At 46.7% G+C, this 14,667-nt stretch overlaps 1 protein-coding gene across 1 annotated transcript; it reads left to right on the top strand.

Moving 5' to 3' along the window:
- The first annotated feature begins 1,335 nt into the window (after positions 1–1,335).
- On the top strand, positions 1,336–14,359 carry LOC101555490 (3 beta-hydroxysteroid dehydrogenase/Delta 5-->4-isomerase-like). Its single transcript, XM_055133533.1, has 4 exons — positions 1,336–1,390; positions 6,408–6,594; positions 10,424–10,591; positions 13,551–14,359. The coding sequence occupies exons 2-4, from the start codon at positions 6,450–6,452 to the stop codon at positions 14,357–14,359; spliced, it is 1,122 nt and encodes a 373-aa protein (XP_054989508.1). The 5' UTR covers positions 1,336–1,390; positions 6,408–6,449.
- Positions 14,360–14,667: the final 308 nt, after the last annotated feature.

Consider the following 14,667-nt stretch of genomic DNA (forward strand, 5'->3'; position numbering starts at 1 on the left):
GACAGCATTTGTCCATGACCATGCTCTCAACTTATAGTTGAGTATTGTGGCACGTTGGTTTGGCCCATTTCGATGCCAGGGTAGCTTACAGCTTGCCTGGGGTCCATTCCGTCCCTCATCAGGACCCTGCTTTTGGGATGCTAGAAACTAAGGCAACCGAGTTGAGAAAGAAGATGCCCAGGAGTAAATATTATTCGGTCAATCAACTCCCAAGTTACAAGAACATAACATTAACTGTCTTCCTATGTCCATACAGAAAGGACATTGCCTTAAGGTAAACTATGCAATAGACATTAACTTACAAAACAAGTTCAGAGTCCTTAGAAGGATCTGATCTTACAAGCCAACAGAATCTGATTAGGGAAAAGGTGATTAACTGTTTGGGAAGGAGGGTGCAGAGAAGAGTTTACAGATAAAGAAAGGAATGGGAGGACTGTGATGGGTGTAACCCGAAAAACCTAAGTTCCCTGCAGTAAGGCTGAAACCCAATGTTATTCTACAATGTATGTTTCCTGAAAAATCACTAGAATATGTATAAGTTGTTGCATGACTCTACCTATGCTGGCCACAAAGCCAGATGCCCTATACTCTGTTTGATGCTGTTTTCTAGACTGTGCTGGTGGATATTCTTCCCAAGTGAAAATATTGCCAATAAAACTCTCATTTTTCTTCATTTATTCCTGTGCTTTTTCTAGTATGACATACGCAAATTGTTATACTTAATTTTCTTATTGGGATTCATTTGATTTTTCTTGTCTTTAGCATGGGAAGGACTTACACTATGTTAAAAATAGTAATTTATTTCAGATGAGTGGGTGATTTTAGAGTAGAAGCTTTTTTTACACTATTGTTTTACACTAAAACAGTAGTTTTGCACTACTGGTATGAAATTAGGTGTGGTCTGTCACATATGGCCTTAGTTATATTGAAGTATATCCATTTTGTTGATAATTGTGTTACGTATATATTATATATAACCATGCTCAAGGCCCCTCTCCACACGTTCAGACAAGCCTCACGCATGAAGGATCTGGCAGAGGCACCCAGGTGTTTGGGGCCCAGGGATGAGACCTCCAAGCCTGCTCAGATTGAGACTGGGCCTCTTCTGCCCAGATTCACCATCTTCCAGTAGCTAAGAGGTCACACCCCGGGACTGCCCCAGCAACGTGTAATCCCACCAACGGCCAATATCCAAACACTTTAAAATTAAGCTAGCAGAAGAGAGCGACGCAGAGAGTCTCTTGCCCCCAAACCTGGCTGTCTTCCCTGGGGCCCCTCGGAAGGGATGTGCTTCAACTTTCCTCCCTGCCCTGAGCAGAGCTTCCACGCCGGCCGAAGACCTCGGAAGCCAAGCCACAGCCATGCTCAAGGCCCCTCTCCACACATTCGGGTATGATGGGGAAAAACCTCAAAACCAAGAATAGCAGATGGGGCTGGGGCACCAGCTCAAGGGCAGGGTGCCTCGGCTCTGGGAGCCCAAGTCCACCCCTACAGAGCTCCAGGATCTCCTATTACCACCCTTCAGCTTCCCTCTCGGTCAGCCCGAGTGGCCAGGTGGGGTGAGGACACCAACAGGTCAGAGCAGTTCTTTGCTCCAGAGTCATCAGAGCCTGTGAGCCCAAAGATCTGCCTGCAGGACTATGGGGAAGCTTGGAGAACCATGCAGGACACATGTGCGGGAACACAAAGGCCACACACGGGCATGCACACATGGGCACACACAGGTACACACTTGGGCACAGAGGCACGCATGAGTACACGTACTCACATGCGGGCATGGGCACACATGGACACATGCAGGCACACACAGACACATACAGGCGCAGCCCTGTCCAGTACATGCCAGGGCTGGGCTCAGCCCTTTTTCAACCACTCATGGCCTCTGGCCTGACCCACTTCCTCCTGACCTCGCAGCAAGATTTACTGCTAAGGGCCACATGCAGTCCATCTGGACTGCAAGCAGGAGCGGCCCATAGCTTGGCTAATGTTTGGTGTTATTAGAACAATGTCATCAGCAAAGCGGAGGTGGTGTGTTGCTGACTATCTATCTTCACTCTCATTCCTTCCCATTCCAGTCGTCGCTTGACATTCTCGAGGGTGGTACTGAAGAGTTTTGGTGAAATGGTGTCGCCCTGCCAAACCTCTCTCTTTATGTCAATGATCTCGTCCCTGTAGAATGGTGAGATCTTGGTGGTGAATCCATAATACAGCTCATGCAGGATCCTGATATACTGAGTTTGAGTGCCCTGTTTGGCTAGGACTTCTATGACCCCTTCAGTCTCAACAGAATTGAAGGCCTTCTTTAAATTGATGAACATTAGACAGAGCAGCATCTTGAACTCTCTCAAAAATTCAATGACCTTGGTCACTATGTGGGTATGGTCAATCATCCTGAATTCTTTTTGGAACCCAGCTTGCTTGCATGGTTGTCTTTCATCTAGTGTTCTGCCAATCCTATTCATGATGACACGGGTGAACAACTTGTAGACGATGGACAAGTTGTATTTGGATGGTATTTGCTGATGTTGTGGATGTCTTGCTTCTTGTACAACAGAACGGTCCTGCTGGTTTTCCACTGGGACTGAACCTTGCATTCAGAGAGGTAGCGTGTGAAGAGCCAAGCAAGTGTATTGATGAGTACTGGCGGCAGATTTTTCAGGTGTTTGGATCTGACCTTGTCTGGACCAGGTGCTGTACACTTCTTTACCAACGTAATGGCATGTCGGATTTTGATTTTGGAAGGGAGAATGCTGGGAATGACATATCCATCTTGTGGAATTTGGTATGTGGACAAGTGGACATGGCTATCATAGAGATCCGAGTAGAAGTAGTGGATAACCTTCTCCATTGACCTTCTGGAAGATGTGATAGATCCAATAGGACGTCAGACCAACTATCTTTGTTTTTGTCCTTTGCCGAAGGACAGGTGGGCATTGCGAATACTTTTCCTGGCTTCTGCTGCATTACCCAACACTGCTGTTCTTCTTTCTTTGAGGTTTTTCTTTATCATTTCTTTGCACAGCTTTGCAAGCTTGGACGATAGCTTGTGATTGCCTGAGGCTCGTGCCAAACTATGTCAGCGAATGAGCTCAAGAGTTTTCGAAGACAGGTGTCTTTTTGTGGCTTTCTCTCACGGTGTTCCTCGCACAATCATGGAGGTGCTGAACCAGTTGATCGTATTCCTTGTCGATGTTGTCAACATTGGCATCTTCCCATATTGCTGCAATAGTGCCAAAGAGCTCCCTGTTAGTGGTCGTTCTGGGAGTTCTCTTATTAAATTTTGCAGTCCTTTTTCCCCTCGCTCCTTGAAATAGAATTTTGCACAAAGGAGATGGTGGTCTTATTCCATTTGAAAATTTAGGACAACAGCGACATCAGCAGGAAAAACCGTCAATTGAATATGATGTGGTTAGTTTTGTTGTGGAACTGTCCACCAGGAGACTTCCATGTCCAACGTTTAAATTCGACCTTCTGGAACTGCACGTTACCATGGATGGTCTTGGTCAACATGATGACCTCAGACAGTCTCTCACCCTGTTCGCTCCATTCTAGGCCATGGGTCCCAATGTGGAGTTCTTCGGGTGACCTTCTAGGTCCTATCTTGGCATTAAAATCTCTGACAATCACCTTGTAGAAGGTGTGGTCTTCTTTATAGAACTTCCCCAGCTCTATGTAGAACTTCTTAATTTCTTCTTCATCATCATTGGATGGACTGGAGCAATAGCACAGAGGGTAGGGCATTTGCCTTGTGTTGGGGCTGTACTGAGCTATCAGGACGAGACCATGTATAATGTGCCATACTATGGACAGGAACATAGGGACCCATGAAAATGGGCGAGATTTCTCCTGTGTCCTGACTGGTTTGGATGAAGCTGAACATTTTTTCCCTTCAAGCTGACTTCAGAAAATTATTTCAGTATATTGAAAGAGGCAGTTTACCTTTCCTCACAGAAGCCTGGCTGGTCTTTGACATGGAGATCTCAGGTGCTAGCCAGGCCTGATCTTTGACATTTGTAGATTCTGGGCTCTGGCCCAGCCTAGTCTTTGGGATGTAGATTTTAGGTGCTGCCTAGTATGTAATTGACATGTAGATTTCATGTGGCAGCCCAGCCTCCTCTTTGGAATGTAAATCCAAGTGCTTTTAGCCCAAGAAAGGGTTCAGTTTTGGAGGCCAAGATTTCTGGCCTGCAGATGCAAGGAAATAACACATATTCTACTGCCTCAATGTTCTTCCTGTAACTTCTTTTGATGCCTTTGGTGATGTCACTCTATTGCGCCCTTTAGAGGTACCATGATCAATAAAAGGAGATCACAAGGCTCTTTAACTTTGTCAAGAGTCAGAGAGGACCTTGGCACTCCATGAAGTAAATTTATTCCGTGTTCCTTGTCTCAGCGCCTCAGAACTTATGAATATTCACACAACAGCCTTGCACGCGGCTGACCCAGGTTCAATTCCTCCATCACTCTCAGAGAGCCCAGCAAGCTACCAAGAGTATCCCGTCCACACTGCAGAGCCTGGCAAGCTACCCATGGCGTATTAGATATGCCAAAAACAGTAACAACAAGTCTCACAATGGAGACAGACATTACTGATGCCCACTCAAGCAAATTGATGAACAAAGGGATGACAGTGCGACAGTGTGTAGTTGGATGTTGGTGCATAGATGACGATGATAGAAACTGCTGGCAATGAGCCACATCTATTCAAATGTAAGTTTCCGATTCAGGTTGTTAGGTATTCTAATGAATCAATGCTCACAGCCAAGTTCATGTTGACAAGGACACCAACACCACTGACTCCTCTACTGTCACATGTTTCAAGGAACAGTTCTTCTCCAGTGTCGAAAACAGCATGATGAGTTTGATGCCTTCTCCTCTCTGTCAATCCAATAACATCGTACTTGATCTTCTGCGCTTGCACCATGATGGATGCTTCCAATGCCAGCGTAGATGCGTTAAAAGTGCAGAGAGTCATTTTAGTCCTTCTTCGTTTTGGCAGCCTCGTTTGGCCCTGAGATTTTAGCAGTCTCTCCTTGCTCATTCTTATCAACACTGCTGTATTGGGGGCTCTTCCAGGGTCAGGGTAATGAGTCCCATTTTTGTTACTGTTTTTGGTGTACTGAATATGCCACGGGTAGCTTGCCAGGCTCTGCTGTGCAGGTAGCATGTAGGGAGGTGGCCCCTACCTACTCCTCACTTATTTACTGTAGCTGGTCCCTCCCTACTCTCTCTAAACTAAACACTTAATACTTGGGTAGTTTAACAAATTAAACAACTCAGTTTTTAAAATTAGAAAAAAGACCATCTTGAGGATTTTATCTCATCTCTGAGTATAGGCTTCAAAGAGACGCCACAGCATTTTCAGTTCTTAATTTCAATGAAAACTGGTTTTGCAACAAAAATGAAAATTTGGTGCAAATAATCCTAAGCAGAGCCACTGTGGATCCCAGTAATAAATCCCACTCTGCTCTCATGATTCAGGATAGAACTAGGTAGAGGTTACTAGAGAATTTCCATTCAACGATACTCTGAAGGGTGAAGACTAAATTGAGGTGCCAGATTCCTTGGCACAGAAAAGTGCCACCCTCCATAAAAATTAGTCACTGGACTTTCCGTTTGTGTTTGGGTGTGTGAGCCACAACTCAGGGTTTACTCTTGGCTCTGCACTCGGGAATCACTGCTACAGACTCAGACGACCACTTGGGTGCCAGGAATCGAACCTGGGCAAGGCAAGCTTCTGATCAGCTAACTGTATGATTATGCTGGCCCTCAGCATAGGGACTGAGCTGACTGACACACTGCATACGTCTAAATTGCACAAGATGGCAGGGACATGTTAAACAACGCTCGGAGAGGACACTGATGTACACTTATACCCCACCCTTCCCAAATGTGTTAACTACACAAGGCGAGTTCTCATGAGGCAGAGAGATTCCATCAATCTAAGTTTATTTATTCCCTCCAAGGCTATCTATTGCTGCCAGACCTCTTTGGGAGTATCCACAGTAATCTTTATCTCACTGTAGCCTTGAAACCCACTTTCTTGTCTCTTGTTTGAGAGGAGTGACAGTTACAAGTTGAAGGTCACCACTGGGGGAAGAAAGGGAGTTGGGCCAGGAGCTAACAATGATAAAAGGGTTCAAGACCAGAGACCAAAGACACTGAGTCAAAGGCAACAGCATATAAAGCTTCCATCCTGCCTTTAGTTGTGAAGGAGGCCAGAACCCACTCTCTTTCAGCTGGCTTTTGACACTTCAAAAAACAAAAACAAGAGGTCAGTTCTTTTTCACTTTCTTTTAACTCCTCTGGGGGCTTGCAGAGACATTGGTGGTGGGGGAGATAGAGGAGGGAACTGAAGGGCATCCGAGAGCTGATAGACAACGGACTTCTACTTGTTTCTTCTCCAGCAATTTCTGGTTCCTGGTGCATATCAGTACCCAGATTTGGCCATGGCTGCATGGAGCTGTCTTGTGACAGGAGCAGGAGGATTTCTGGGGCAAAGAATTGTCCACTTGCTGGCGGAGGAAAAGGAACTGCAGGAAATCAGGGTGCTGGACAAAGTCTTCAAACCAGAAGTGCTGGAGCAATTTTCTAGTGAGTAGTGTTGAGCGTTGGGTATTTTAGCCTAACATCTGTGCATTCATATGGGGAGGGGGTTCTCTCTAGCAAACTAAGCAATGTCGCAACTAAAGCCAGAGTTATCAGAAAGAATAAAAGATGCTGGGCTGGGTGGTGGGAGGCTGTTCCGGCCCAACCAGAGCGAGAGAGGGTGGCTTTTGACCAGCCATATCAAGCTCCAGACTGCTTTTCTTCTATCCTGCAAAATCTCTCATCAATTCTCTCCTCGTCAACCACGCTTTGATCTTAAGATTTTTGATTCAGCGATTGCTGTGCAACAACTGAAAGACTGAACAAGTGCTATTGTCCCCATGATTCAGCAAAGCTGAAATAAAAGGAAGTGGGGCTGGAACTAACTGGAGTGTGCACATGAACATGTGTTTGAGTGTGTGATTTCATGTGTGCATGTGTGCATGCATGTGTGTGCATGCATCAGTGTATGCGTGCATGTGTGTTTGTGTGTGTGTGTGTGTGTGAGAGAGAGAGAGAGAGAGAGAGAGAGAGAGAGAGAGAGAGAGATCAAGAATTGCCAAGAAAGAGAATGAGAGATTAGGAGTTTCCATAGGAGAGTGGGGAGGGGTGAGGACTGACCAATGCACGAGTGGGCTTTGGCAGAAGGCAGGTGGCAGGAGCAGGGACAGAGCTCACCTTGGGCCCTTCGTCTCTGCTCAGACTCACAGTTAGGAGAGTTACTGCAGAGTCGGCCTAGCAGCTCATTGGTCCCCGGGGCAAACAGAACAGCTGGATTTATAGGCTATTTTCTGACCTGTACCACTCCAGATTCCCAGCCTAAGGCTGTGAGGCCACATCCGTCTGGGCTGTGAGGACACTGAAGTGCTCAGCTCAGAGGGAAAGTGACTCGCTGCGAACCCCTGACTCCCAGGTCCCAGGATCATTGATCCCAGCACAGACAGTTCCACACCTCAGCCTGGCGTCATAATTCTCTTGTATTTCCTCTATTTCCTCTTTGTGTATCTCCAAACCAACTTCCTGTCCCCTTCTCAGCTCTGACAGCCTCAGTGTCTACATATGCCCCGCAGAGGCCTGCAGGTTGCCCTGGCTTCCACCCACCACCCCATTCCTCTCCCTTTTATTTCCCCAAGCCTCCACATCCTCCTCCCTCTGCCCATTCACAGATGACCAGCATCACTGATGAGTCCATTTCCCATTCTGATGTCATTATCCTCACCCAGAACCGGTGATACTCAGGGCTTCCCAACTTGTTCTCCTGGTGCCCCCTTTTTGCCTAGAAATGCAATCCAGGTAACCACGGCCATAGAGAGCTTGGCTTCATTCATTAAGCAGTTGATTTGGAATGAATTTTGGGTCTTTCATGGTCACTTTGGAAATCTTTCGTTGATGTCAATTTATTTCTGCCCACCCACACAGGTAGTTAGGCGACCCCAGAGGGTCTAGAGGGATGGTCCCAGTGTAGCCCACTGGGTGTGCTAGAAAGAAGCGGGGACTAACAGATCCTTCGTCCTCTCTCTGTGCTGTTTCCATCTGTTGCTCTCCAGAACAACATTTTGCAGATAAGGTAATCAGCCTCCTTTTTGAAATGAAGGCTAAAGGCATAGAGAAGCTGCATCTTTAGTTCCTCCAGCAATTTATAACAGCCACCACCACCCCACTTACACTATAACCGCCCCCCAACACAACACTGGCTGGGAAGCTTTCCAAATCATAAGTGAGTTCTCACAGCTCTGGAGGCAGCAGTCTAAGACCAAGGGGAGAGCCCGCCTTCCTGTCTGTGGAAGCACCTTTCTGCCATGGAGTCACACTGGGGAAGGAATAAGCAAACTCCCTGGGGTCTCTTTCCTGAGAATTGGTTGCACTCAGAAGGAATTTACCCTCCTTACCACTTACCACTTACCACTCACCATTTACCCTCCTTACCACTCACCATTCAGAAGGAATGTAGGCCCTCCCGAGACCCCTGGCGCCTTACAGAATTCCCCTGGCATTAGGATTCCAGCATATGCTCCGGCCCTCACACATCCTGGCCCAGATGACTGAACTCGTTTTAGACCCATCATGTGAAAACGGCAAGCTGGGTTTGAGCCCAGGCTGCCGAGCGGCCTCCCTAAGCCTCTGGTTTGAGTTGCGTCTCTCCAGGCCTCCCTTCTGCCTGGTTCACACCACAGGAGCAACTGCACATTTAATCCTTAGAAAACACTTACTAAGGGTCCAGATACTTGGCAGAGGATGGGCGAGGCTCCCCACTGTTGTGCCCCTGTGGTCTCTTTGAATCCCTCCATGCTTCTGGTATAAGAATCCTTTCTTCACTTGCTTGATTTTGGGTTTCTCTGACCCTTGCAACATACTCCCTTGAGTCAGTCTGTCTGAGGTGAGCCTCGGGGAAAAACAGAAGAAGGGAGAGGTAAAGTATGATTAGAGAAAATTCTCTTCTCGGGCTGATTCCAGCAGCTTCTTCCCTGTCCGTGGAGAGAGATGAGAGCAAACGTAGAGCTCCAGTCCTGCACTTTTCCACGGTGCATTTCTCATTGCTAATTGAACTGACTTGGTCCAACTCTACCTCAGAAAGGAATCAACCCCGCACCCGAGTGACAGGAGCAAGTGAGAGGGACAACGGGTTGTGAGCTTGAATCTCTAATAGAATGCAATATAGACCTGTCCCTTAACTCCTATGATTCTGCTTTGGTGAATTCAGAACAGCCCCCACAAAGGGTGTGTCAGGGGGATGTACAAAGTGTGAAGCATCTGTGCAGGGTATTAATCCCAGTGACTCGGCATGTGACAAAAAGTCATGGGTAAATCTGAGCGATCAATGCTACCAGCAGTGCCCCCCTTCTCAGGTACTTCAGAGGAGCCTCAAGACCTGGCGTCCACCCACTGCCCTTCACTGACTGGCCATAGTGGCTTATCTAATCTGTTTGGGGTTTTGTTTGGTTTTTGGCATGGGGGGAGCGGGGGACTCCCCAACCATCTCAGGAGACCTGTGCAGGGGTATTCTCAGCCAAACATGCAAGCCGCTGGTTCAATGCATGGGCCCAACCATGTGATGCTGCTTAAATCCTGTAGAACAGAAGTGCTCCAGGGAGCACCCTGTAATACTCAAGAGACCCTGTGGTGTTGGAAATCAAACCTGGGTCCTATCTCCCAGCACTCCTAGTATCTGTTTTGATTGTAGCTAATAAATTCCACCTATTTATTTCTTTTTGTCTTTCAGACTTATACCTGATAATGGCTTCACTCTCACCCACACTGGAAGACTTCAGTCTGAGTTTGAGTCTTCCTCTTCCTGGGGACTGTGCACCTATAGTTTGATTAGTAGCTAGTTCTCCTTACTTTCTCTTAGTCATCCCTCTTTTCCCCACCTCTCACCTGTAATCTCTTTTCTGTAAGGTGGCCAAGGCCAGCATCCCACTCCACAGTCCTTCTATGTCTTGCCTCTCATTCAAATCTGGACATGATCCTTCATTTACTGACAGAATTAAATTCTGAGTCTGTCCTCTGATAACCCTCTCCACAATCACCCTTCCTGCACTTCTAAGGAGTAAGATGCTCTTGTCTCACTCCCTTGAACAATTTTATGTTCCAGGAACACTTGGCTTCACACAGTTCAGTTTTCTTGGGGATGGGGAAGCAAATCAGATGGGGATGGCAACAGACATCTACTCTTTTCCATGTAGTGCTACACAATCTATTTCCTATGCTGAAGCAGGCTTGTTCCCCATCCTTCACTTTACCCATCCATAAAGATTTGGTAAAATGCTCTCTTTATCAGGAGGCTTCCCAATCAGTCCAAAAGCTAAGTGATGTCACCTGCCCCATGTTCACACAGAGCTGCAGAGCAAGGTCAAGGTGACGGTGCTGGAAGGAGACATTCTGGACAAGCAATGTATAAGGGAAGCCTGCCAGGGCACCTCTGCTGTCATCCATACGGCCTCCATCATCGACATTTATAATCTCTTCCTAAGAGAAAACATTGTCATGAAGGTCAACTTACAAGGTAGAGTACCTTTGGGGCCACATGGAGAGAACTGAGACAGTAAGAATCAGAAAACAAGAGGAGGAGGGCAGGAAAGGCCCCTGCTTTGGACACCATCTGGGCTATCCCCAATCTTTTGCTCCTCATAACCAACTGGGAGATTCAAAGTGGCTCTCCTGTGCTTTTGAGTTTGACTTATTTGTCCAAGGGAGTTTGGTATGAGTAGAAGGACTAGAAGGCACCCCCAGCTTTGTGTGATTCCCAAGGCAGAACAATGCTTGCTCTCTGCTCCAGTCAAGAGTTATCCAAACCCCAGCTGCACACACTTGCTGTCCAGTCACCTCTTGCTTCCCTGGGCCCAGTGGGAGCTTTGGCAGGGGGAAGGCAATAGCAGGGTTTGGGGGACCTGGAACCAGGCCTTATTAAAGCTTTCTCCCATATCACTTTAGCCCTTCTGAGTGTGCCAAGGTGGTTCCACTGTAAAGCAGGAATAAATTGTTTTTGATCCAAGATGCTCCAACTCAGTTATGAGCTCTGGCCTGGGTCCCCAGGCAGGATCGCCAAGATTAATAGGGACCTTAGCAACCTCCTGGCCACCTCCAGAAGAATTTCTCTGAAGGGAAGTAGCAAAACATGTTCATGGCAATTAAGCCAAATAGAATCACCTAGTATTTATTTCCCCTATAACATTTTCCTAAATGTTCACCACTGTCCATAATACCATCTCTTCAGCTCACAGGTTTGTCTGCTATGAAAAGCATTTCTCGTTCTTTTCTTTTTGGTTTGTTTTGAGGCCACACTCAGTAGAACTCAGAGCTTACTCCTGGCTCTGCACTCAGGGACCACTCCTGGTGGGGATCGGGGGACCATCCAGGATGCCAGGAACTAACCCGGGGCCAGCCATGTGCAAGGCAAGCACCTAAGCCACTGTACTATCTCTCCAGCCCTACTAGCAAGCAGTGCCTAACCAGGTACCTAATGGGTCATATTCCGTATAGTCTCATTCCCCAAAGGAGAGATGGCTCTTTCTCCTTGTCATGGTTTACTTTTTACTTTAGACACACTTGCTTAAGGTCTTCATTTACTTCCTTATTACTTGCCATGTAATCTCATTCCCCCAAGTCCTGGGCTTGGTCTCTCTAGAACCTAGGACCCTATTTACCTTTCAAGGTCAGTCTGCCCAGACTCTCTTCCTAGAGCAACTCAACACTGCGAGGTCTCCCATCTTAACAAGCACAATCTCAGAAAGTCCCTTTCTTGTTTCTTTTAAGCGATGCCCTTAACCACCCTGCCTTGAAGAGGGCGCTAAAATTAGTTGGGTTTTTTTAGTGTTTATTCCCTCTTGGATGATTCTTACTCAGCACAGTTCCCAACCATAGGGGATTCAATTCAAACTCCCTCAGAAGTGAAGGAGGCGTCATCTTACTTAAACCAGTTTCCCTGACACTTTCAGAAATTACTTCACCTCAGGGTCATTTCTTCCTTTGCAAATAAACTAGCTACAAATTTTCTCCACCACTTTTTTTCTTTCGCTTTTGGGGCCCTACCTGGAGATGCTCAGGGATCCCTCCTGGCAGTGCTCAGTTGACCATATGAGATACTGAGGATCAAAACCAGGTAGAACCCATCAAAGCAAGTGTCTTACTCACTGTACTATTTCTCCTGCCTCTGGATCTCACTTTTTAGGGGGGAGTTTCACAACCAGCGATGCTCAGGGGTTACTCGTGGCTCTGTACTCAGGAATTACTCCTGGCGGTGCTCAGGAGACCATATGGGATGCTGGGGATCGAACCCAGGTTGGTCACATGCTAGGCAAATGCCCTACCTGCTGTGCTATCGCTCCAGCCCTCATGGATCTTATTTTTAAATATGAACCTTGCGTCTCCTCAAATCCAATTTACACACTAGACCTACAAAAGAAATAAAAATTACCAAAAGTAAAAATAATCCATTGCGGCTTACAAATGTGACTCAAGAAATAGAGCACTGAGTTCAAGTTGTAAGGCCCTGGGTCCGAGTCCCAGCACTGCATTGTTCCCTGGAGCACCACTTGCCACCACAATAAATAAGACAAAATGTTGTCTAGGAAACTGTTGGGAAGGGCCTCTAGATTCCAGGGGCTGAAGTGTTTGTAAAATCTTCCCATTATAGGAATTGTCACTAGAGGGCGCACTCCTCCCAGTTCTCCATGAGGCTAAAGCCAGGTGGACAGACTAACAATGGGAAGTGTCAATTTTCCATATGTGGGTAGAGTGAATTACGCCCAGTACTAGGAGTGGTTTTTGTAGAGAAAACATAATCAACAATAGAGCCTGGGGCTTGGGTACGTACTCAGTGGTAGAGTGTATACTTCACTTGTGGAAGCCATGAGTCCAATATCCAGCAGCACCCCCCCCCCCCGCTCTGCCCCACAAAGAATACACCCTGGACTGCCAACTTATCTCTAAAACTCACTGATAATTTCTGAATCACTCTCTATGAAAGTCCTGTGTCAAAGTTTTTATTGACTCTCAAAAATAAGAAAGATACAAAAATTACTATAGTCATGACTGCGTGTGTGTGTATGTGTGTGTGTGTTGAGTTCTTGAACCACCCTCTTTAACAAATTCCTAGGGCTTTCTATATTCCTAGAGCTGTCTATCTAAGTTTTTATTTAAAAATAGTCTTTTGTAAGGTGTTAGGATGATAAATGGAAATGTTTTCATGCCCTGAATGGCAAAAATATAAACTCACTCCTATGTCCTTTCCTAAAGTTAAAAATAAGCAGAGCTCCATGGAATCCAAACGTCCCTGAAGCCTTCTTCTCCAGAGCCCAAACGCTGGGCTCTTCTCCCATTTGTCTTTTTCCATGTGCACAAGATAGCCAGATGCCAGGCAGGGACAGACCCTACTGCTCCGCGACCTCTCCTCGCCGGGGGGAGTCTGCACACTGTGCACAGGCTGGTCACTGAACTAACCAAGTGTTCCCATGAACATGCAGGTACCCAGCTCATGTTGGAGGCCAGTGCTCAGGAAAATGTGCCCATCTTCATCTACACCAGCAGCATAGAAGTGGCTGGGCCAAACTCCTACAAGGAGGTTGTCCAGAATGGTCATGAAGAAGAGCATCACGAAACGACATGGACAAATCCATACTCCTACAGCAAAATGCTTGCTGAGAAGGCTGTGCTGGCAGCAAATGGATGGAATCTTAAAAATGGTGGCACCCTGTCCACGTGTGCTTTAAGGCCCATGTACATTTATGGGGAACACTCTCAGTTTCTCGTATACCAAATAACCAGGGCCCTGAGGAACAACAGCATCCTGGATAATTCTAGCCAGTATTCCATAGCCAACCCAGTTTATGTTGGCAATGTAGCGTGGGCCCACATTCTGGCCTTAAGGGCCCTTCGGGACCCCAAGAGGGCCCCACGCGTCCAAGGAAAATTCTACTACATCTCAGATGACACACCACATCAAAGCTATGATGAACTCAACTACAATTTGAGCAAAGAATGGGGCTTAAGTCTTCATTCTGGAATGAATTATCCTCTGTTCCTGGCTTACTGGATCGGCTTTCTTCTAGAAATGGTGAGCTTTCTCCTCTATCCGATTTACAGATATGACCCCCCACTCAACCGCCAGTTGGTGACCTTGAGAAACAGTGTATTCACCTTCTCCTATAACAAAGCAAAGCAGGATCTGGGATACAGGCCAATCTTCAGCTGGGAGGAAGCCAAACAGAAGACCAGGGAGTGGATTGGCTCCCTGGTGAAGGACTACAAGACCCTGAAAACAAAGATGCACTGACCCGGGGTGTAAAGGATGTGTGAGGGCATGAGGCGGGTTTCTGTCTAACTCCCTTACCCTACCCCTTGCTTCATTCACAACATGACAAGATACAAAACCTGCTGCCTTCCTTTCATTAGGTGGCCTTAGTATTATCTTCTTCCTTCACTAGGATTCTCTCTCTTTCTGCCCCCCACCTCACCCCAAAGGCAGACAAGACAATTTACTACTATTGCTGATGCCAAAATCTGGTATGTTGATTCTGAGCTTGAGCCCCTTTGATGCAGAATTTTGACCATTAGTTCCATTTACTTTATCAAATGAAACAG

Source organism: Sorex araneus, chromosome 3 (assembly GCF_027595985.1).
Source record: "Sorex araneus isolate mSorAra2 chromosome 3, mSorAra2.pri, whole genome shotgun sequence".
NCBI lineage: Eukaryota > Metazoa > Chordata > Mammalia > Eulipotyphla > Soricidae > Sorex > Sorex araneus.